We start from the raw sequence: 23,100 nt of genomic DNA on the forward strand, positions 1-23,100 counted from the left end.
GGGACCCCCTGTTCTGGGAGAAACCTGGAGATGCCCCATCCTGCCCAGTCCCATCCTGACCCATTCCCTGTCACAGGCACATCCCCTCCCGTTCCAGGCTTTGGGGATCCCCCTGGCAGTAGGGTGCTGGCCCTACAGCAAACCTTGGGTGCCCCTCAGAGAGGGTGCCACCCCACCCTGGGTTGTGGGGATCCCCCCAGAAATAGCTGCCACTCCACTATGGTACTGTCCCCCCGGTCAGTGTCCAGTCTGGACACCTTTGGGACAAAGGTGGGGACATCCCCACTCTCCTGTTGGATGTCCCCCCCCTAGCAAAGGCACCTGCCAAGGGGCTCCCTCCTCCTGCGCAGGGGACACGGGACCCTGAGGAGTGAGAGATGCCAAGCTCTAAGCCACCACTCTGTGACACCGCGTCTCCACAATAGGCAGCCCTGAAACACAGCATCACCCAAACCGCTGTTCCGAGGGCTGCACCCACTGCTCTGCATCCAAAGGATCCCAAAACGCAGCACCCGGACTCCATCTCCCTCCCCATCTGTGTCCCGGGACACACCGTGTCCATCCCGGGACACACCGTGTCCATCCCGGGACACACCGCGCTCCCCTCCCTCCCTTCCCTCACACGCCCCCCCCCCCGCCGTTTCCCGCCGCTGCCGCCTGAGGGCCCGCGCGCCCACAGCCAGCGGCCTCGCGCCGCAAGCCCCGCCCACCAGCCCCGCCCCCATTGGCCGCGCCCCGTTGGCTCCGCCCCGTTGGCCCCGCCCTGCGCGCCCAGGGGCGGGGCCTGGCGGGGCGGGCCGGCCGGCAGAGCCGCGGGCGCGCAGCAGCCGCCGCCGCCGCCGCCGCCGCCGCCATGGGCTGCACCGTGAGCGCCGAGGACAAGGCGGCCGCCGAGCGCTCCCGCATGATCGACAAGAACCTGCGGGAGGACGGCGAGAAGGCGGCGCGGGAGGTGAAACTGCTGCTGCTGGGTAAGACCCCCCCCCCCCGGGCCCCACCCCCGCGCCCCCCATCTTGGCTTCTCCGCCCGGCTCGGCCCGGCCCTGCCGGAACCGGGCGGCCTCGCCACCTCCGCCCCCCGCTGCCCCGGGGCCATCCTGGGTACCGGCGCCAGGAGTGCCCCGCCCCGCCCCGGAGATCCCCCGTGAGTGGGATGCTGGCCCCAGCCCAGGCTTGGGGTTCTCCCCACAGCGAGCTGCCGGCTCCATGGCGGGCCTGGGGATGTCCCGGGCACGGGGGCCTGCCCCGCCCCAGGCTTCCGGGTGCCCCCCGGGAATGGAGCAGCAGGCCTTGGGCTTTCCCCCTGGCGATCTCTCCCAGGACTGGGGTGTTGATCCTGTCCAGGGATCCCCCAGGAGTCGGCTGTTGATCCTATCCCAGCTCCCAGGCATCCTCCCCAGGACTGGGGTGTTGATCCCGTCTCAGGCATCGCCCCCCGCAGGAGTGAGATGTTGATCCAATCCGAGATCCTAGGGATTCCCTCCAGGAAGGGGTTATTGATCTTATCCCGGTTCCCACGGATTTCTCCCCCCCCCCCCCCCCCTTCCCCCCAGGAATAGGATGTTGACCTCATCCCACATCCCAGCTCCCAGTGTCTCTCCCCGCAGGACTGGGATGTTGACCCCATCCGATTCCCTCCAGGACTGGGGTGTTGGTCCCAGCCCAGCTCCCAGGGTTTCCCCACGGGAACGGAGCCCTGTACCCACAGCAGACCCTGGGTCCTCTCCACAGTGGGGTTCTTCCCCCACCCCTCTGTGAGCAGGATGCCAGCCCCGTTCCAGGCTTTGGGGATCCCCCTGGCACTAGGGTGCTGGCCCTACAGCAAACCTTGGGTGCCCCTCAGAGAGGGTGCCACCCCACCCTGGGTTGTGGGGATCCCCCCAGAAATAGCTGCCACTCCACTATGGTACTGTTCCCCCGGTCAGTGTCCAGTCTGGACACCTTTGGGACAAAGGTGGGGACATCCCCACTCTCCTGTTGGATGTCCCCCCCCAGCAAAGGTCCTGCAAGCTCGGGCACCCTGTCCCACCTGCCCCTGATCCCTGGACTCCTCCATGGGCTCCTCTTACCCTGGCCTCTGGCTGTGATGGAGGTAACGGGGCTGGCACGCACCCATTGCCCCATTGCCACTGGAGCACTGGGACAGCCCCGAGCCTCTCCATCACCCTGCCCTCTCCGTGGGGGTTTGAGGGGCTTGGGCCATTGCTGTGGGCAGGGCCCCCCCCCACAGCCCACGGGCTCTCTGTCTCAGGGACACTCGATTTTGGTACTGATAACGGGCTTTTGCTCTTCAAAGCACCCTGGTGATGCTCCCAAGGGCGTTCACAGCCCTGCCCTGTGCCTGCGGGCAAGGCAGCACTTCGTTATTTTAATTCATTATTTCTCTTAATGACTCCCAGTTGGGCTTTTTATTCCCTTTGCGAAATTCCCAGGGAGGGCCTCCCTCCAGGTGCGAGGTGGGAGTGCTCACTTCCATGGCACCGTGGGGCAGCGGGACAGAGGGAACCCTGACAGAAAATGTCTTTGGACTCATCTGCTGTCTGCAGAGAGGAAGCTGCCAGCAGCAGGAAGTCACGCTGAAATCCGGCAGGCCTTTATTTGCTCAACCCCTGCCTGCCTTGAGAAATACGTAATTAACGCCTTAAAATGCTCCTTTATCAGAGTGCATCTCTTTTTTGGTTTATTTTATTTTGATTCTTTTTGCCTTGGCATGAGCAGTGCTGGCAGCAAAACCCATCTTGGAGATATTTGGAAGGGATCTGTGCTGTATGGGGGGCTTGATGGTTGGGCACACTCGCTGCTCCATTTTTTTTTCTGTGGAAGGGAGAGTGGAGCCCCGTGGGATATGTGGGGTAGTGGAGAAGCATGTGGTAACTCTTTGTCATGAGCTGCTCCCGTGCTGGCCTCGCTGCCAGGTCTGCTTCTCTGAGCCCAGTGCCTGGTGGGAAGTCATGGGGAGGTATCTGGCCAAGGAGGTTTGGCACCTCCAGCCTCGGGAGGCTCCTGGGACTGTCCAGGACCGTCCAGGCAGCGTCACCCTGGTGCTGTGAGTGCCCAGGTAGGGAGGGCCCATCCTGGTGGTGCTGAGCATCACCGAGGAGCAGCTGGGGGCTCGCTGGGTGACAAGGATTACGGTGTAGGCTGACTAGCTGACATCCCTTTCTTGGATCTTGCTCTGTCCCGAAGTGGAGGCAGGAGGAGGAAGAGGATGTCCGCACTCCCTTCTGCTGGGGCCGGTGTTTACGAGTGGCATTTCTGATCTCAGCTGCTTTCTAAAGCCAAAAATAGAGCAAAATGGCTCTTTTTGTACATTAAAAAAAAAAGTTTTTTTCTTCTCTGTGCAGCTGTTCAGGTGTCAATAGCACTAGAGCCTTGGGTCAGTGCTGCCCATTTCCGAGCTGAGCCTTGGCTGGAAAATCCTCCCAAGCCGGGAGGTGGGGCCAGCACTGCCCCCCTGGGGGCTGCTGCTTGTGACATGTCCCCTCTGTGAGGTGGGACCGCAGTGCTGGGGGGATCCTCCCACCTCCCTGCTGCTCGCCCTTCGTATGGCTTATTTTTTTTCCCCTGGTCAGGGGAAGCTTTGAGGAGACCTTGGGCCTCACATGCTTTTTGGTGAGCACCACAGCTCCTCATCACTCTCAGCGAGCTCCAGGGTCCTCCGTGGGGGCTGCAGCCCTCCTGCCTCCTCTAGAAAAAGGGAGAGAAAAACAGCTTCACCCTTTGTGCTGCATCAACCTACGGCATGAGGAGGAAATGTCTCTTCCAAGCGTGGCATTTTTTTTGGTGTCAGCTCATGGTGTCCCACTGCTGAACTTTGGAGCTGGGGCACCACAGCCAGGCAGGGCATGGTGTGAGTGGAAGGCACAGGTCTTGGTACGTGCTGATGGCATCAGGAGTGCAGGAGCAGAGAAGGCTTGGGGCTGACTGCTGCAGGTGCCTCAGCTCTGTGCTGTGCTCTGTATGTGGCCATGAGCTGCCTCCTGCCTTTGCTCTGCCGTGGTGGGTGAGCTGGAGAGGAATGGACACAGTGTCAGTGCAGTGGGGGCAGCCAGGACCCTGCAGTGGCACACAGCTCTGCAGGCGTGGGCACAGCACTTGTGGCACCTGCCCGTGCCTTCAGGTTTTCCTCTGCTGTTTGCTCTGGCAAAATGAGTGTGTGTCAGTAGTTTGAAGCTCCAGTCTCTGATGGGGAGAAGACCCAGATGAGGCAATATCCCCCAGGCAAAGCAATTCCCCCCAAACAAAGAATGTGTCCCTCCCTGCTACTGGAAACCAGCAGTCTCCCACGGTTTTGGTGCTGGGACGGGGGGCCAGGAGCCATCACCAACACCTAGAAGCACTTGGAGCATCTGCCCCATACTTCCAACACCTCCTGGTGCCACAGTCAGCTCCTCACTGTGGCTAGGACACAAAGCCCTGCAGTCACTGGCTGTTTCTGCTGGACAGCAGAGTTCTGCCTGTGGGAGCTGGGATATTCCAGGGGGATTCAGAGTTGGCAGCAGGCAAGTGATTGCTGTGCTCAAAGACCTTTATTCCTTATCTTTGGAGGATTAGGAAAGTAAAGGATTTCTCAGCTATGTTAGAGGTGGAGAAGGGGCTGGTGGGTTGATGATGTTAATCCCCAGGGGTTTGCTCTAGGTGCAGCCCCTGGGGTGAGAACACTGCCCTTGCTGGCGTGGTGGCACCAGTACGTCATGTAGGAACTGCCTGTACCAGATCCTGCCTGGGACAGACAGTGGCCGGGCAGGGCTCGGAAGCAGTTTTTTGGTTTTTTTTTTGGTTTTTTTTTTTTGGGGCTTGCGTAAAAATAGAGGAAGGGAGGGACCAGCTGTGACTTTCAGAGGTTGTGTGGCCCCAGAATTTCCCTGTGTTCTGTGTGAGCCACCTACTTTGCTGTACTTAGTCCTGTCTTGCGGGTTGTTTCTGTCCCCACTCCTTCCTCAGTCCTGGTTTTTGGAGGGGCTGGGTCCTCCCTTCAGTGGGGACACTGGGAGCCCCAGTGCTGTTTTTTGTGATGTGCTAGGAGGTGTCACAGTGAGGGGGCCCAGGGAAGAACTCAGTGCTGTTGGATGCAGAGGGACCTGAAGCTTGTGTATGGACTTAGGATAGGTTGGGATGGGTCACTACAATGCCCCACTGTTGATGTCCTAGAGGCCAGCAGCTGCCCTCTGCTCCAAGATTAGCTCTTAGACTTTGCCTAGGGGAAGCAGCAGGCTTATATGTATATGTTTAACATATATTTTCACAGATGTACATTAGAAATGCGTTTTATATTTTAACTTTTTTATATTTTAGCTTATTTTAACATCTTCCTTTTCTTATGGAGCAACATATACATTGATTTAAATGTGTCAAAAAGCACATATATCTGTATCTTCACTTATATATATGTGTAGCTTTATGGTGTCACATGGTCTGAGCCTGCCCAGGGCTGGGACCACGGTGTCCCCAAGCGCTGTTGCTGTAGCCAGGGCTGGCCTGGCCTTTCCGCAGCCACCGGGTTTCCTGCTGCAGGCCGGAGCGGGTTTCCGGCCCGGACACTGCTTGAATCACCGGAGCTGGGGAGCTGAGTAATTCTCCATCCCGCTGCTGGAAAACCCGGCCGGAGGGATCCAGGTGCTGGCAGCATCCAGAGGGTGAGGCCCCATCCTGTCAGGGAAGGATGGGCAGGAGAATGGCAGCCAGACCTGGGGGCACATGGTAGCAGTGGTGCGGGGGGAGAGGGACCACTCTGGCCATGGCAGGGGCAGAAACAGAGCAGCAAAGTTTCAGGATTCCTGGAAAAATCCCAGTACAAGGGTAGTTTTGTCCAGCTTGTGGACACCGGTGGCCCTTGTTGGCACTGGGGTGCATTTTCCATGCTCCCCCTGGGAAACCATCCCTAGCCCACCTCCTTCCTTGTGTGCCCTGAGCATCCTTTGTGCTGCCAGTTTATTTCTATTTTATTTATTTTTGTGTTTTGGTTTTTTTTTTAATTTCTATCAGCTGCCTTGGACAGGGGGTCTGCACCCCGCCCCAGTTTTTTGAGGTCCTGCCTGAGGACGTGGCAATCCACCAGCCAACGATGCACGGCTCCTTCTGGGAAGGAGCCAGCCCTGTGCTGGAATGGGATGGCCCTTGGGAAAAATGCCCTGTGTCACTGTGGGGTTTTTAAAAAAATGTGATTATTTTTACAGCAATTTTCCATCTATTTTGGGTAGGAAGGAAAATGTCGAGGGGAATCTCTTTTTGTTTTTAGAGTCTTTAGGGTAACTCTGCTTTTAACACTCCCTTTTGTCTGTCCCGTTTGGTGGGGACCCCACAGGTGCCAAGGGGGGTGGGCTCTGCAGCCGTCCCTCTGTCCTACTGTCTGTCTGTCTGTCCTGCAGGGAAAGGGATTGGTGGGTTTATCCAGAGCTAAAACCCATCTGTAAATTCATGCTCAAATAATAGCTGCTGTTTGCCAGGTTGGGGAAGCTTGCCAGGACAGCAGCAGGGGATGGGCCTCTGGGTGCTGGGGATGGGGATGGCTCTGGACCTGCTGGTAGATTGAATTTCAGCTTTTCCCCTATAATGAGAATTTTCCAGCTATGCATTACTTCCATCTATGCCTGAATATTTGAAAGGATGGTGGCGTGCAGAAAAATGGAAAATCCCCTGTCGGTGATGTGGGGTGAGGTGAATCCTGAAACCTGTGGCCAGCTCCTAAAATACAGGGATTATGTAGGTGCTGCCCAGAACTATATGCATATATTGCACTAAATATCTGCTGTCTAGAAAGCATCATAAATCATGGGCTGCAAAATATATATGTTGGCTCAATAAAGTTTTAACCAGTGTATTAGCAGGGAGTTCTGGAGCCAGGCAGCTGCTTGCTTATTTTAAATTTTTGAAGATTATTTTTAACAAAGAAAGGAGGAAATGAGCCCAAGAGAGAGCTCTCGTCCTGTTTTTGCCAGGCACTGCCCTGGGAACAAGCACTGCCTGCAGAGAGGCAGGGCTGGAGGAAGCACAGCCGTGGGCTCTGCCCAGGGTAGTGGGGGGTCTCCACCCCCCTGCCCCGATATGCCGGCACAGGAGTCCAGAGCTCCTCTGACACTGCCTCATCCTGCCCGGGCTGGGCTGGAGGGTGGAAACTGGCAGCTGGCATCCAGCCCAGGAATTGTTTTGGGGCTGAATGGGCGGCAGCTGGGGTTTTCCGGGGATTGGAAATCCTTCCCCTCCGCTGCACTCGCCGAGGGGGCTGGGGAGGGTCCCCCGCATGGGGAGGGGGGCTGTTAATTCAGATCCAAATTCCTGCTCACTGCAAGCGTACAGTCTCTTGTGCTGGGCAAGCTTCTGATGGGAGGCAGAGGTACTGACTTGGAACATGGCTACCTTCCTCAGAGGGCAGGGAAGGAGCCGGGAGATGTGGAGGAAGTTTGCAAGGAAATAGCCAGCCTTGGTGACGGTCACCCTGTGACTGTCATCGAGCCCGGAGAAAGCAGGAGGCCCCGGCAGGGTTGTTCCCTCCTGACAGGGAGAAAATGTCAGGCAGGGTCAGAGAGAGGAGGAGCCCGGGGATGGCTGTCTGGCACCTCATCTCAGAGATGCTGATAAGCCAGGTTCTTGCTTGCCACATGCCTCAGTTTCTCTGTCCAGGCACCCACTGAGAAAGGATTGGGTGAATGCCACTGCCTCTGACCACCAGACCCAGCGGTACAGGATGGTGTTAGAAACTAGAAGTATTTAATGGAAAAAATGAAGGGCTACGCCGAGTCCTTCCCCCCTGCTCCCAGCTCCAGGCAGGAGTTGCCAGCACTGACCACGAGCGCTGGCCAGGCTGTGCTGGGTGCCGCGTCAGCATCCTGGGGGAGGATGGGTCAGCAGTGCTGAGAGCCCCTGCTGTGCTGAGCAGGGACCTCTGAGCTGAGCAGAGCCCCTCCCTTGGCACATACAGCATGGGAACCCTGGAGCAGGGTGCTCGAGTGACAAATACAGGGTCTCTATAGCCTCAGGATGGCCCCAGCATCAGGGTGCTCCATGCCCTGAGCACTGCCCACAGTGATGTCCCTGGGGATGCATGCCTGTCACCTGGGTGGTGTTCAGGCCAGTAACATGCGTAGAAGGCGTTTGTTCCCTGCCATCATGTCTCAGCTGGCACAATGGGCCGTGTTTTTCCCAGTTAATTTTAGCATAATCTGTTTTTAGGGGTTTTTTTTCTAATTTTTTTTTAACCTTCTCTATAATCTCTGCCCGCTCTGTGGCCATGCTGGCACCATTCTTCTTGGGCTTCCTGTAAGGGCAGCCCTGGGGGGACCCACAAAAAGGGCTGTGAGAGGACACAGGGATGGACTTTGCTTGGGAGAGCCTCTGGGATTTGCACCTGGAGGCAGGGACCTCAGCCTGCTGGGAGTCCTGAGGCAAGGCGAGGCAGGCACTCATCCATCTCGTGACACCCCCTGCACAGAGAGGGGACAAGGGACATGCCCCTTTCTTTCAGCTTCCCCTTTTGGCTTCCCCTTTCTTGTAGCCGGGGTGACTTTGCTTCTTCCCTGCTCTCAGCCAGTGGAGGGAGGGCTGGGCCAAGCTGCACATTGCCTGGGTCGGGTGGTGTCCCTGGGGGACAGGGTGGGGGAAGGAGAACCTTAGCCACCCTGGCTGTCTCACTGAGCTCACAGAGCCCTGCGTTTGGCTGCTGAAAAACAAAACGACCCCAAAAGCCATTGGCTTTCCCTGCTGGCAGCCGCCTCTGCAGCAGGCTGGGGCACAGGACCCGCAGGCTGGGAAGTGCTCACTATTTAAGAACCAACCCGGGGGCGGCTGAGCCCGCTGGGATCACTTGAGCTGGCTGGTGGAGGTGGCAACTTATTCCCAAATTCCCTGCCTGTACCTTGTGGCACAAGCAACCCTGCATCCTGGCTGCTGCCGCCTCCAGCTGTGAACATGTAGTGGGGCTGGTGAGCCATTGTTCCCCGGCACAGAGGGGATGTAGGATGCAGCATCTCAGGTTCTGCTGGGAGATGGGATGGCAGGTGATGGGCAGAGTTTGGCCCCCTTGTCACGGGGAGCCCCCAGTTCAGCCAAAGCCAGGATTACCCATCAGCTGTGGCACGCTAGGACTGTGGGGAAAATGTTAGGGTGTTGATGCTATTTTCCTGGCCCAGAGCAGGCGTCATTTCTTCCCTTGAGACCTATTGCGAGGGCCCCCAGACTCTCCTTTTGTTCCCTCTTTCTTGGTCCTGACATTCCCAGTGCACATCCAGTCATCTGCTCTGGCTAATGCTGCTTGTCCAATGGCCAAAGCACCTGCTGCACTCCCTCCCTGGGCTGGGCAGGTGTCCCAGTAGGGTAAGGGTTCCTGGCTTTGCACAGGACCTCATCCCTTCTCATTTCTCCACAGGTGCTGGCGAGTCTGGGAAGAGCACCATCGTCAAACAGATGAAGTGAGTGGTCCCTGCGCTGTCACTGTGGCTGACACTGCTTAGGCCTTGGCCACAGGCTCCAAAACTAGTGGCTGACAGGAAAGGCTCCCTGTCGGTGTTGCCACAGAGCATGGGTGGGGAGCAGCATCCTGGAGTTCCCCACAAAGGGCTGACCTTGCCTGTGTCTCTTCCCTGCCCCAGGATCATCCATGAGGATGGCTATTCAGAGGAGGAGTGCCGGCAGTACAAAGCTGTGGTCTACAGCAACACCATCCAGTCCATTATGGCTATCATCAAGGCGATGGGGAACCTGCAGATTGACTTTGGAGACTCCTCCAGAGCGGTGGGTGCCCTCCTGTTCCCACTATGCCTGGCAGGGACAGGGGTTCTTGGTGGCTAAAACAGATGTGCCCAAAAGAGGACTGGGATTAAAGGTGGCTCAGCCCAAGCCCTGCTGTTGTCTGGTGGGCTCCCATCAGATCCTCTGAGTGAGTGAGCTTCAGTAAGTGCATGCCAATGCTCAGCTGTTTTATCCCTGCAGGATGATGCTCGGCAGCTGTTTGCACTCTCCTCCACTGCTGAGGAGCAGGGCATCATGCCTGAGGACCTGGCCAACGTCATCCGGAGACTGTGGGCTGACAACGGGGTCCAGGCTTGTTTCAGCCGCTCCCGAGAGTACCAGCTGAACGACTCTGCTGCCTAGTGAGTACCCCCTCCTCTGCCCCAGCTCAGCTGAGCCCTGTGAGCCACAGTGCTTTTATCAAGCAGCAGAAAATCCCCCCAGAGGCTGCTGTTCACCGTCACCAGGCTTAGGAGCTGGTGCTGCCGCTTCCCGCGTGGCGCTGGGGCTGGGCCGGAGCGGAACTGGGAAGGCGGATGTTTCGAAAGCTGTTTCCTTCTCTGGCGGGGTGCTGTGTACCCTGGGAGGGGGGGCACTGGGGCATCCCCCTCCTGCCACGGCTCTGTCCCTACTGCCCTTCCCTGGGAGATGCTCTCCACTGGCTGCCCACTCATGAGCACAGCCAGGGTCCTGCCCATCCTCATCACCCTTCAGCTGTCAAGGCAGGAAAAATTCTCAAGGAAAGCCCTGGGGACACTTAGGTCTGAAGAGGATGAGTAGGATGCTCAAGAGGCTTCTCTTTTTCTTTTAACTGTTTTTATACAGAAAGACTTGGCATTACACTTGTGCATTACCCAGCAAATTGGTGTTTAGGTAGATTGCTGCAGCTGGTTGGGTTTATTCTTGAAGGGATTAATAAATGAAGTTAATCTGCCTAATGTACCATTGCTGGAGAGAGCAACACAGCTGAGTCTATGTTCAGCTCACACAGTGCCCTCCTACCCTCTCCAGCCAGACCCCTTATGGTAAAGCAGTGTGTGGGGAGCTCATGGTGTGCCAGGAGCACCCCACCAAGCCTGGCCTCACCTGGGATCCTGCACGCTTGGAACTCTCTGCCATCCCAGGGCAAATGGTTTCCCCAGCTGTCGCCTCATGCATGACAGTGTCAGGTCCCTCTTTTGCACTGAGGTCACTGCGAAGAAGAGACTGCAGGAAAGCTCCTGGCAACCACCAAACCTGGAGAAGCTCCTGTCAGCTCTTTCCTCCAGCACCCGCAGCTTTCACTTCCTCCTGACGGGCACACACCCACCTTCCCCAGCCCCTGTCTACTCAGCCTCATCACTCCCCAGGCAGCACTGGCATTTCTCTGGCAGTGGGTGCTGGTTTGGGAGCACAGGACACCCAGCAGGTGCCAGGAAGCTCACACACAGACTTGGAGCAGGTGTATCTGCACATTGTCTGCCAAGTTCCTGTCGTTTTCAGTGCCATTATGGAGCATTTAGCACATGGTGGGGGGTTGGAAAACCATTAATTAGGAGCACCTTCAAGCTGTTGCTCCAGCCTTTTTCCAGCCCTGTGGAGATGCCAATCCCTTGCCCATCTCATAGGGATGATGCCCACGGTGCTGCTGGAACAGGAGAGCCTGGGAATGAGGAGCCCCATGCCATGCCCAGCACACGGCCTGCCTGTGCCCCAGCCCTCTGCAACACAGCAGCCCCCATCCTGTTGCTCCTCTGCCTCGTGGGGTTCCAGGAGTTTGGGGTGCCAGGGTGGTGCTCACCAGCACCCTGGGGCTTGATGCAATGTCCAAGAGCCTGTGGCGCTGCACAGGGCCCTGCTGCGGCGTTTCCTGTTTTTCGTAGCCAGAGGCCATGTGTGTTTCCGGCTGTTTTTGAGCTGCTCTGCAGCAGTAACGTGCAGGTCCTCCACCCTCACACCCACAGCAGGCTCCTGGGGCACCTCCAGCTCTGGCCATGCCCGGACACGCTGCAGGGTTTCCCAGGAGCTGGCGAGTGGCCGTGCTGCAGTCAGAGCCAAGGATCCCTATGGCCTCGCGGGCTGTAATCTGGCTTTCACCAGATTACAGGGCCACAAATGCCTTAATTAAGACAAGCCTAATTTGCTTAAAGGAGCCCGTTTGTAGTAACCCAATTAAAGCAATGTGAGCTGGAGAAATCAAAACCTGCCTTGATTCCCCTGGCAGCCCTCATCAGTCCTGGTGGGTGTTGCACACTGGGGACCCGACCACCACCTCTGCCGGGACCCTGTGGGCAGCGGGGCGGGCAGTGCTCCCCGGGGAGCTCGGGGTGCCTGCAGCCTCCCAGCGTGGTGCTGCTCCCTGTCTCTCCAGCCTCCCGCCTCCTGCTTCCTCCCAGGACGCTGTCCCTTTGTGTTTTTGACTATAAATGGCATGGCGCCATCGATTGTTTCCGCCGGCACTGCGGCTGGTTGCCATAGCACTGAATATTTTCCTCTTGCCATTTCCCCCCTGTGCAAACGGCCAGGGAAACGGGGTGAGCCCCCCAGCCCTGGCTGCATCCTCTGCTGGGCTCCCAGTGCCGGCACACTGCCCCCAGGCCCTCGGTGCTGCGTGTCCCGTGTCACCCTGGCCACTGGTGTCCTGCCCTGCCTGTGTCTGGCAGGGACACGGGCTTACCCCAGGATGCACATGGGGCCTCTGCTGTGCATCCCAGCTTGGCACTGCCCACCCCAGCTGAACAATGCTGGCAGATGGGCAGGGGCCTCTGGGCCAGCGTGGGGATGTCCCATGGGATCTGGGTGGGTCGTGCCCCACGGTCCAGCTCCCACAGCACCTTTCCTCTTTGTCCCCAGCTACCTGAACGACCTGGAGAGGATAGCCCGTGCCGACTACATCCCCACCCAGCAGGACGTGCTGCGCACCAGGGTCAAGACCACGGGCATCGTAGAGACTCACTTCACCTTTAAGGACCTGCACTTCAAGTATGTCTGACCTCTTTCCCTTTTGCCTTTTTGAAAGCAAAAAAACCCTTCCTCCCCATGCTGGGATGGACCATGGGTGCACACTGCATGCACTCAGTTCTCCCCACCTCCTGGTTTGCTCATGGCGGGAACTGCTGCCTCAGAGAGCGGAAACCGCTGAAATAGCTGGAACAGCCTCAGAAACACTTCACAGAACTCAGCCTGGGGGCGGATCCAGGCTCTGGCAAGGAGGGGAGAGGGAAGGCGTCCCTCCTCCTGCTGCTGTGACGCTGCTTCCGCTGCAGGAAGGGCGCTGGGCAGGAGCTGGGGTCTCGGGGTCAGGCAGTGGCAGCACTGCCTGCTGGCACCCTGTGGTTGCTTTCCACTAAAACCCACGGGAAATAATAAGGGCTCCAGTTTCGGAGGCAAAAAGCTGCCATTGTGCACATCCCCAGGGGATTTAGTCCCATGGCAACAGAGCTGATGTCAGAAAGATCTGCTGGGGTCCTCTCTGAATGCAGGGGGCTCGCAGGGACCCCGATGCCACCCTGGTAGAATGGAGACACTTGGTTGTGCATTGCCAGGGCAGCATTTTGGAAGTGGCAGTGGGTTGGCCTGGGGGAAATGCAGTATGTCCCAGTGGGGAAGCCTTCCTGCCAGCCAAGCAGTTGTCAGTGGGCATGGCAGTGGATGTGGAATGCTGCTGCTGGGCTCTTCTCCATGGAGGCAGGGCATCCTCTGCTGCCCGTGGAGGGAGAGGCACATGGTGCATCGGGATCATCCCCAAGCCCTGCTGCTGCCACAGTCCTGCTGAGCCCACATTGACTTGGCTCCCCTTGGTCCAAGGTCTCTGCAAAGCTCTGCTGTGCCTGCTCTGGAGCAGGTCTCTGGGGAACATGACACTGACATCCCCTGGGAAAGGTGGCCTGATCCTGCCCCAGCTCACATCATGGATTTGCTTTGGCTGGGAAATGAGCCTAGACACTTTCCTGGCAGCAGGAGCTGGGGCAGATCCTCAGTACTGGCAAAATCCCTGGGGCAGAGGCACTGTGCTCTGCCTGCACCAGTGCTGCTCCTGCTCTAGGCGGCTGGAGACACCGAGACAGGGCATGGGGTGAGGGTGGTGGCATGGGAGCTGCCATCCATCCCCATGTCACCCCCTTGCAGGATGTTCGATGTGGGTGGCCAGCGCTCGGAACGGAAGAAGTGGATCCATTGCTTCGAGGGGGTGACAGCCATCATTTTCTGTGTGGCCCTGAGTGCCTATGACCTGGTGCTGGCTGAAGATGAGGAGATGGTGAGTCATAGGGATGGAACCAGTGCCATGAGACATTCCCTGTGTGGGGGAGCAGCCCCTCCTCTGGTGGCCACCAGTGCCCTGGCTAGTGTCCAAACCTTGCAGGCCTATTGGCATCCCCTGCCCAGGCAGGAGCATGGGGGGTGGCAGTCTGGGGAGCAGTGGGGTGGGTGGTGCCTGGGGGTCCCTGCCTGGCTCATGTTGCCATCTTCCCTGCCAGAACCGGATGCACGAGAGCATGAAGCTGTTTGACAGCATCTGCAATAACAAGTGGTTCACAGACACGTCCATCATCCTCTTCCTCAACAAGAAGGACCTCTTTGAGGAGAAGATCGTGCACAGCTCCCTCACCATCTGCTTCCCTGAGTACACAGGTACCCCTGGGACCCTCTGTGCCCCTGCCCTCCTGGCAGGAGCAGTGGGCAGTGCCTTGCCCCAGGAAGGGTAGCAGGAGCTGCTAGGGACAGAGATGCTGGCTCCGCTGTGCCTGAGGAGCAGTGGGTTGGGGCAGCAAGTGAGGTGTGATGGGTGTTTGGGCTGCCCCAAGAGATGGGAGGTGTGGGGGGACACAACACAAGGGGCAGCTGTCCTGAAGGGGGTTATCTGAGGCTCATTCTGCCTCTGCAGCCTCAGGCAACAGGACAGTGGCTGTGGAGGGCCAAGCCAAGCCCAAACCCTTTGGTGGCCGTGGGCAACTGTGGGGCAGCCCAGTGTCTCTTTTTCCCCAGGGGCCAACAAGTATGATGAGGCAGCCAGCTACATCCAGAGCAAGTTCGAGGACCTGAACAAGCGGAAGGACACCAAGGAGATCTACACCCACTTCACCTGTGCCACGGACACCAAGAACGTGCAGTTCGTCTTCGACGCCGTCACCGACGTCATCATCAAAAACAACCTGAAGGACTGTGGTCTCTTCTGAGGGTGGCGCTGCCCAGGTGGGTGGTGGTCTCAGTAGTGGCTCCTCAAATGGGGTGGTCATGGACCATCCTTCAGCTGCAGGCTCCCCTGTCCCCAGACCCTCCCCTGCTCACGGCCTCTCTCTCCTAGGAGCTGCAACGGAAGGACCACACCATCTCCCACTCCTGCTTCTCTTCAGATTCATTCCTCCACCCACCACATAAAGAGACTTTTTGAGTGTCAGCATGGTGGCAGGGCCCATGTACCTCCTGCTGGCCGTGTTTGCTCCCCACCATTGTTCTCCTCCTCGCCGGCGTTGCCCCTCCAGGGAAGACAAGGTTTTTAATCTTGGTTTGTACCCCTCCAACCCTTCCAGCCCCCATTTCATTCACTCCGAGCCCTGGCGCTCTCACTGTTTACATTGCAAGTGTTGCTGGCACGGTGGGCACAGGGTCCCCTCGGGGATGCTCACCCAGCCACAAACACGACCGATGACATTCCTTTTAGTAAACCAGAAAAGAAAGAAGAAAGAAAAAAAGGAAAAAAAAAAAAAAGAAAAATCGACAAAACCAAACCCAAAACCATGCAAAAAAACCACACCACACCAGTTGGGCACAGTTTACTTTTTAAAGAAACCTTTTTACCAAACTATTTAAAAGCATCAAGTGCTACATGGTGGTGGCATCCTCCATGGCCAGCCCACCCCCCAACCGTGTGCCTTTGGGGGGGAGGGTCTGCACCCCACCCCGCCTCGCTGCCCCATCCCGACGGGCAGCTCGGGCAGGAGGGTGGGCAGGGGGTGCTGCCCACTGCCTCTATCCCCCCCCCTCTTTCTAAGCCTAGTTTTTAGGGCTAGCTGTTGCGTTGGGCGAGGAGAGCCCGCTGTACAGAGCGGCCCCCGCTGTCCCCCCCAGCCCAGGGGGACCTTTCAGTCGGTGCCTGCGGCCTCGCTTTTCCCACAGGATCTTTTACCGAATTGTTCACGTGGTTTGAAATAATAAAATGTAGAAAGGAAAAAAAAAAAAACCATTATATATACTGAAATGTCCTGTGTGACATGGGGGTGGGCAGGGGGGCTTCACTTCCGTGGGAGTGCTGGGGTGGTCCCCAGGGGTGGGAGAGGGACACAGGGTGTGGTGGCATCCCCCTGGAGTTAGGAGAAGCCCCTGGTGTGGGAGGTGGGGGCAATGGTGGGGCCCTTGGGGGTGTCGTTGGGATGCTGCCACAGGCCAAGCCCTAGCCCAAGGAGCTGTGGGGTGGGGGGGAACAAACACATGACCACTGGCTCTGCAGCGGTGACATGGTGGCACCAAGGGAGCCCCAGTATCACACAGTCCCTGGGGACACCCAGTACCCAGGAACACCCAATGACCTGTAGCACCCCTTGCACCCAGCAGCCCACAGGAACCCCCAGTCCCAGGGATCACCCATGGACACTCCACACCCAAAGGACCCCCAGCTCCCAGGGATTTGTGGAGACTCCCGGCACCCCCAGCTCCAGGGGGGCACCAATGGACACCCAGCAGCACTCAAGGGACCACCCCAGCATCCAGAGCTCCGGAGGGCACCTGCACCCCCCAGCACCCAAGGGAACCTCTAATACTCATCAGCTCCAAAGGGTACCCACAACCCCCCAGTCTCCCCAGTGCCAAGGGTCATCTGGGAACCCCAGCACCTCTCAGCTCTAAAGGGAACCCAGGGACACCCCAGGATCCCTCAAATACCTAGGGACGCTCAGGACCCCCAGACACCCCTCTGCTCCAAGGGGTACTCAAGGATGCTCAGCACCCAAGAGAACCCCCATGCCACACAGCTCTGAGGGTTACCCAGGGACCTGCGGCACCCAAAAGTATCCCGCACCCTGTAGTATCCAGGGTCATCTGGGTACCCCGAGGAGCAGAGCCCCAGAGACCCCCAGCAGAACGGGGGGCCCCACAGTGCTGCCTGGTGAGAGAGTTGGTGGGGAGGGGGAGTGAGATTGCACCCCTTCCCCGCCCCCCCTTCACCAGGGGTGGCTTTGGAGCTGAGCAGGTCAAATCCCAGGGGTCTGGGGCAGTGGAGGTGGTTGTGGAGGTGGAATGGGGTCAGCAGCGGGGCTGGTCCCAGGGGAGGGGGTGCTCGGCTGGGGCTCAGAACAGCCCGCAGTCCTTGAGGTTCTCCTTGATGATGATGTCAGTGACGGCGTCAAAGACGAACTTGACGTTCTCGGTATCGGTGGCGCAGGTCATGTGGGAGTAGATCTCCTTCACGTCCCGCCGCATATTCAGCTCCAGGAACTGCAGCTTGATGTAGTTGCCCGCATCGTCGTAGGTGTTGGGACCTGGTGGCAGTGAGCAGGATCCCTTCCTGGGCTGGTGTCCCCCGCCAAATGCCGGCCCAGGATTACCCAGTGCTCACTCGGGTGGGTAAATCCTGCATGCTCCGCAACAAGGCGCATGCAGCACCGCTCGCACGGGGTGCTGAGGACACCTGCTGGGGGACTCCTGCGGGGGTGGTGGCACCCAACCCTCCAGCAGCATCCCACCGCCACCAGCCACTGCCACACTCACCGTCGTAGTCAGGGAAGCAGATGCTGAGATGGGCCTTCTTGATCTTCTCCAGGAAAACGTCCTTCTTGTTGAGGAAGAGGACGATGGAGGTGGTGGCAAAGTAGCGGTGGTTGCAGATGCTGTTGAAGAGGTGCAGGCTCTCATGCATGCGGTTCTGTGGAGAGACACAGCCTCGTGATGGCACCCAAGTCATGACCAGGACAAAGCAGGGAGGGTTTGAGGTGGTGAGCATTCCTCACCACTTCATCATCCTCCACCAGGACCATGTCGTAGGCACTGAGAGCCGCGATGAAGATGATGCAGGTCACACCCTCAAAGCAGTGGATCCACTTCTTCCTCTCTGAGCGCTGCCCGCCCACGTCGAACATCCTGGGCAGGACAAAGGAAGGTCAGCACCCCCCACCCCCTGCCCACCCCCTGGCACCAGCCCTCACTGGGGGCCTGGCCCCCACCTGAAGTTGAGGTCTTTGAAGGAGAACTGGGTCTCGATGATGCCGGTTGTCTTGACGCGGGAACGCAGCACGTCCTGCTCTGTGGGGACGTAGCCGGGGGTCACCAGGCGCTCCAGGTCTGACAGGTAGCTGGCCAGGCACGCGGTGGGCATGAGAGACGGGTCGGAACGCCCCTCGTGCCTCCCCCACCCACGCTCCCCGAGCACGTACTAGCCCGCAGAGTCGTTGAGCTGGTACTCGGAGGCGCGGTCAAAGCAGGCTTGGATGCCCGAGTCCTTCCAGAGGCGCCCGATGATTTCTGACATCTCCTTAGGCATGGTCCCCTCCTCGATGGTGTCCGAGAGGTGCAGCAGCTTGCGGGCATCGTCCTGTGAGGGAGAGGGGTTCAGTGGGGCCTGGGGACTGTGGGGAACCCTGCCCAACATGGAATACTCCTCACCTGGCGAGCGGTGTCCCCGTACTGGATGTTGAGGGTGGTCATGGCCCGCACGATGGCCAGCATGGACTGGAGCGTGTTGCTGTAAATGATAGCAATGAACTCCAGGCATTCCTCCAGCGAGTAACCGTCCTGGTGGATGATCCTGGCCGGGGAAGATCACAGGCACGGAGCTGAGCTGGGTGCCATGGAGCTGAGCCACACCCATGGCAGTGGCAGGGGGCAGAGTCAGGCACAGTGGGATAGGGCACCCCATGGAGAGGGCACCCCATGGCTGCAGTGTGGGACAGACACTGTGCACGGTGGGTGCAATCAAGTGACCCCCCCTTGGCACTTACTTCATCTGCTTGACAATGGTGCTCTTCCCCGACTCCCCTGCTCCTAAGAGGACAAAACATGGGTCATGCTGGTGCCCGTGCCGTGGGCACTCCCAGCTGAGCCCCATGCTGGCTCACTGGGAGCCTTGGTGCCTGGCATGGCTGCGGGCACTGCTGGCCGGGCTGGTCCGTGGCTCGGGGCGTGCAGGAGGATTAGCAGCCTGTGCCAGAGGCATTAAGGTTAGGCTGAGCTGCTGTGTCTCATGGGATCTGAAGCGGCTCAGCCAGGGACACTCTCAGGAACCCAAGGGAGGGGTTGGGGACATGGTGGCATTGCAACCCTGCCACCCACCACCCAATGCCCCAAACCTGTGGCTGGGCAGACAGATGCCTCCTGGGCCAGGCTGTGAGGACAGTGATGCCACCCGTGGCCCCACCACATACACAGCACCCCAATCCTCAGCCACCACTGGGGACTGGGAAGGACTGGGAGGGACACAAAGCACAAGGGGGCTGCATAGGGGTCCCTAGGAGGATGGGGCAGGGGTGCTGATGGGCTGGAGTGGTGATAGGTGGAGTTGGTGAAGGCTCTTCAGATGGGTTGGTTGGGGTTAGGGGACCTGGGATTTGGGGGTTGTTAGGTGGGCTGGTTGGGCTGAGGGATATATGGAAGCCAGGGGATCTTGGGGTGGATCTTAGGACCTCAGGATCTCATCTTCTTGTTGAGATGGTCTGTTGTGTTTGGGGTGCCTGGTAGGGGGTGTTGAGCAAGCTGGGATGAGCTGGTTTAGGGGATCCTGGGAATGGGGGGGGGGGCTGTTAGGGCGGCTGGTTGGGTTTAGGGGTACCAAGTAAGAAAGAAAACATTGGGTGGACTTTTTGGGTGGACTGGTTGGCTTTTAGGTGCTGTGGGGGTCAGAGGACTACTAGAGTGGGCTGACTGGTTTTAGGGGTGCTTAGGAGCAGGGGCCTGGGGACTGTTGAAGTGATTTGGTTTAGAGTGGGGTCAGGGAAACTTTGGTTGCTTTATTGGGGAGGGGTTGGTTGTTTTAGGGATGCCTGGGAGTGGGAGGCTGTCCTGGGTTGCGCTGGTTTGGTTTAAAGGTGCCAGAGGCATCAGGGAAACATTGGGTGGGCTCTTGAGATGGGGAGGTTTGGTTTAGGGCTGCTGGGAATGGGGTTGATGTTGGGGTAAGCTGCTTGGTTTTAGGAATCCTGGGTGAGTCAGGAGAATGTTGAATGAACTGTGAGGGTGGGCTGCTTGGGTTTGGGGGTCCATCTGGGGGGCAGAGGAATGTTGGATTGGCTGGTTGGGTTCGGGGGCAGTTATGGGGTGTGCTGGTTGGGTTGAGGGGTGATGGTTGGGTTGGGGGGCATGGTAGGTTTCAGGGGCGCGTTGGGTGGGCTGTTAGGGTGAGATGCTCAAAGGATGGGTGTATCCCCCAGGGTGTCTTCTCCCTCTTACCCAGCAGCAGCAGCTTGACGGTCCTGGCGTCCTTCTCAGCATCTTCCTTGAGCTTCTTCTCCAGCTCTCGGGAATGCTTCTCCTCGGCACTGGCCCCGGCTCCCATCCTCAGCCCCGCAGCCCTGCGGTTCACCACCCGCTCCTTGGAGGTCAGCACCAAGATGGGCAGCGAGCTCCAGCCTCCCGCCGCCTCCAGCGCTCGCTCCCGGTGCCCGCCGCCGCCGCTGCCGCCGCCGCCCGCCCGATGTGCGACAAGGACGGGGCCAAGGTCCCGGGGGGCCGCCTGCCGGGGGGCTGTGCTCAGCACCCGGGGCTTAAGCCGGGCCCCCCCGATAAACCCCCTGCAATCTGCAGCGGGCTGAGCTCAGCAATCCCGCGGCTCCGCTGTCAGCACTTCTGCCGGGGGGGTGCCCGGCCCGAGCAGCCCCAGCTCTGCCTCCACCCCGGGGCTGGGGCGGTGACACGGCCACCCTGCGGGAAATGGCACCCAGAGCCATCTCCAGCTCTGCTGTGCAGCCCAGGGGTCTGGAACTGGGCGTGGGATGGTGTGTCTGCTGGGATCTGGTCGGAGTAGGAGCAAATGTCCCCATTGTCCCCATCTCACCTGGTCACACCCCCTCCTGGACCGGTGCTCACTAAGTAAGCCATGCCAGTGTCTCCATGAACGCTGCCCACAGTGATAGAATGTCACCCTCAGTCACCGCACCCTGTGTCCCCAGGGACACGTCCAGAACCCTCCACTAATGTCCCCATGCCCCTCCGGGTGCACTCTGTGCCTGCCCAGCCACCCGCCAGTACACTCCCAGTGCCACAGGCCAGCTCAGTGTCACCTCCACAGCGTCCCCAGGTCCCCCAGCAACACCTGCACGATGTCCCCAGGGATACCCGCACACCCTCCACAGGGTTTCCAAAGCCTCCTCCAACTGAAGATGTTCCCCAGTGACTGTGACCAGTCACGAAACACCCTGTCCAACGTCCAGGGACACTGCAATGCCACCTCTGTGTGCCACCCCAACAGCAGTGAGCCCCCCACAGTGTCTCTGTGTCCCTCAGTGTGCCTTCCCAGTGCCCCCTCAATGTCCCCAGTGCTCCCCATTGCCACTGCGGCCACCACAGCAAAACTGAGTGTCCCAAGGAGCATCGCAGTAACTCCCCAGTGTTCCCCCACCTCGGTGACACCAGGCCTTGCCAGGACTGCCCCAGTGTCCCCAGTACAGCCCAGTGTCCCTGTGCCACACAGCCCAGTGTGTCCCTGTGTCACACAGCACAGTGTCCCTGTGTCACACAGCACAGTGTCCCTGTGTCCCTGTGTCACACAGCCCAGTGTGTCCCTGTGTCACACAGCCCAGTGTGTCCCTGTGTCACACAGCCCTGTGTGTCCCTGTGTCCGGTTTGTCTCCTGCAGCGCCCCACTCGGCCGCCAGAGGGCGGAAGCGCCCAGCGCAGCTCCCAGTACAGCCCAGTACAGCCCAGTACAGACCAGTACAGCCCAGTACAGCCCAGTACAGCCCAGCGCAGCTCCCAGTACAGCCCAGTACAGACCAGTACAGACCAGTACAGCTCCCAGTACAGACCAGTACAGCTCCCAGTACAGACCAGTACAGCCCAGTACAGACCGGTACAGACCAGTACAGCCCAGTACAGCCCAGCGCAGCTCCCAGTACAGACCAGTACAGCCCAGTACAGCCCAGTACAGCCCAGTACAGACCAGTACAGCCCAGTACAGCCCAGCGCAGCTCCAAGTACAGCCCAGTACAGCCCAGCACCGCTCCCAGTACAGACCAGTACAGCCCAGCGCAGCTCCCAGTACAGCCCAGTACAGACCAGTACAGCCTAGTACAGACCAGTACAGCCCAGAACAGCCCAGTGCAGCTCCCAGTACAGACCAGTACAGCCCAGCTCTCCCAGTACAGCCCAGCTCTCCCAGTACAGCCATGCACACCCCCACTACTCACACCAGTGCCTCTCAAGACTGGCCAGAGGAGCACAGTATCACCTCCTTTACCCCAAAACTGAACAGAGTGCCCTGCTACAGCCCAGTATTTCCCACTACAGCCCCAGCCACCCCTACAGAACCATTACCACTTCCCTACCACTACTCCCAGTGCCACCAAGTACCAGCTCCTACTACCAAATCCGAATGCCTCAGTACTTCTAGTCCTCCCAGTACTGCCCAGTACAACCTCCAGTGTGCCCAGTACAACCCCCGATACAGCCCAGGCCCTTTCAGAACTGACCCCAGTACCTGCTGTGACTACTCAGAGGAGCTTGGTACCGCCCCCATACCAAAGTGCTCCCAGCATCATCCACTACCACCCCCAGTGCCCTCTGTAGTTCCTCCCCTGCTCCATGCCCCCAGTACCACCAAGTACCAACTCCCACCACTATATCCTAATATCCAGTACTTTCCCCAGTGTGCCCAGCGCTTTCCTGTGCCCGCAGGAGTGACTCTGAGTGCTCCCGGTGCCTTCAGCAACGCGCAGTGGTGGGGCAGCCACCAGCACAGCCCGTGTACCCCCATATCCAGCAGCAGCATCCACCACTGCCGCCTCCCCACACCCCGTTCTGCCCCCACACCAGGGACCCGCTGCCCCCCGGGGCAGGGCAAGCACCCCGGCAGGGCTCAGGGCATCTCCTGGTGGGGCCAGGTGTGTCCCCGACAGAGCACACACAGGTCTGTCCCAAAGCCATGGTTTATTTGGGAGTGCCCCTAGCTGCAGCACGGGGCACTCACTCAGCCCTGGTCACCCCTGTGTTTCCCATGTACAACTATTTACAGCCCTCCACACCCACCGGGGTGCCCAAGGAGGGTGGCTGATGGGCTGGGTGCCCCGAAGACCTCTGGGTGCCGCTGTCACCAAGCACCAGCAGCTGCTTGAGGATTTACACCAGCATGGCCCCTTCTCCTTCCCTTCTCCATCCAAAGACCCTGGGGCCAAGACCCAACTATTGGCTGAACACCTCGGTCCTACCTTGAGGTCCCATCCCACCCCTGCCAAGCCCCTGGGGGGGGGGACAGAGCTG

General features: G+C 59.0%; 2 protein-coding genes across 2 annotated transcripts; one reads left to right on the top strand and one right to left on the bottom strand.

Annotated features, from left to right (window-relative positions):
• Positions 1-777: 777 nt before the first annotated feature.
• Positions 778-15,883, top strand: GNAI2 (G protein subunit alpha i2). Its single transcript, XM_012572870.5, has 9 exons — positions 778-971; positions 9,362-9,404; positions 9,585-9,726; positions 9,925-10,085; positions 12,556-12,684; positions 13,831-13,960; positions 14,181-14,334; positions 14,689-14,895; positions 15,008-15,883. Exons 1-8 carry the CDS (start codon positions 854-856, stop codon positions 14,877-14,879), a joined length of 1,068 nt encoding a protein of 355 aa, XP_012428324.2. The 5' UTR covers positions 778-853; the 3' UTR covers positions 14,880-14,895; positions 15,008-15,883.
• Positions 15,884-16,529: 646 nt separating this feature from the next.
• On the bottom strand, positions 16,530-20,471 carry GNAT1 (G protein subunit alpha transducin 1). The gene is made up of 8 exons (XM_030283046.4): positions 20,077-20,471; positions 18,633-18,675; positions 18,298-18,439; positions 18,069-18,226; positions 17,859-17,987; positions 17,646-17,775; positions 17,407-17,560; positions 16,530-17,177 (listed from the first exon to the last, which is right to left on the bottom strand). The coding sequence occupies exons 1-8, from the start codon at positions 20,180-20,182 to the stop codon at positions 16,987-16,989; spliced, it is 1,053 nt and encodes a 350-aa protein (XP_030138906.1). The 5' UTR covers positions 20,183-20,471; the 3' UTR covers positions 16,530-16,986.
• Positions 20,472-23,100: the final 2,629 nt, after the last annotated feature.

Source organism: Taeniopygia guttata, chromosome 12 (genome assembly GCF_048771995.1).
Source record: "Taeniopygia guttata chromosome 12, bTaeGut7.mat, whole genome shotgun sequence".
NCBI lineage: Eukaryota > Metazoa > Chordata > Aves > Passeriformes > Estrildidae > Taeniopygia > Taeniopygia guttata.

Coding starts and splice junctions, on each gene's coding strand:
- GNAI2 (XM_012572870.5), top strand. CDS start 854: ATGGGCTGCACCGTGAGCGCCGAGGACAAGGCGGCCGCCGAGCGCTCC. Junction 972..9,361: donor GGTGAAACTGCTGCTGCTGG/GTAAGACCCCCC, acceptor ATTTCTCCACAG/GTGCTGGCGAGTCTGGGAAG. Junction 10,086..12,555: donor CTGAACGACTCTGCTGCCTA/GTGAGTACCCCC, acceptor CTTTGTCCCCAG/CTACCTGAACGACCTGGAGA.
- GNAT1 (XM_030283046.4), bottom strand. CDS start 20,182: ATGGGAGCCGGGGCCAGTGCCGAGGAGAAGCATTCCCGAGAGCTGGAG. Junction 17,561..17,645: donor TGGTGGAGGATGATGAAGTG/GTGAGGAATGCT, acceptor GTCTCTCCACAG/AACCGCATGCATGAGAGCCT. Junction 17,178..17,406: donor CTGCTTCCCTGACTACGACG/GTGAGTGTGGCA, acceptor CACTGCCACCAG/GTCCCAACACCTACGACGAT.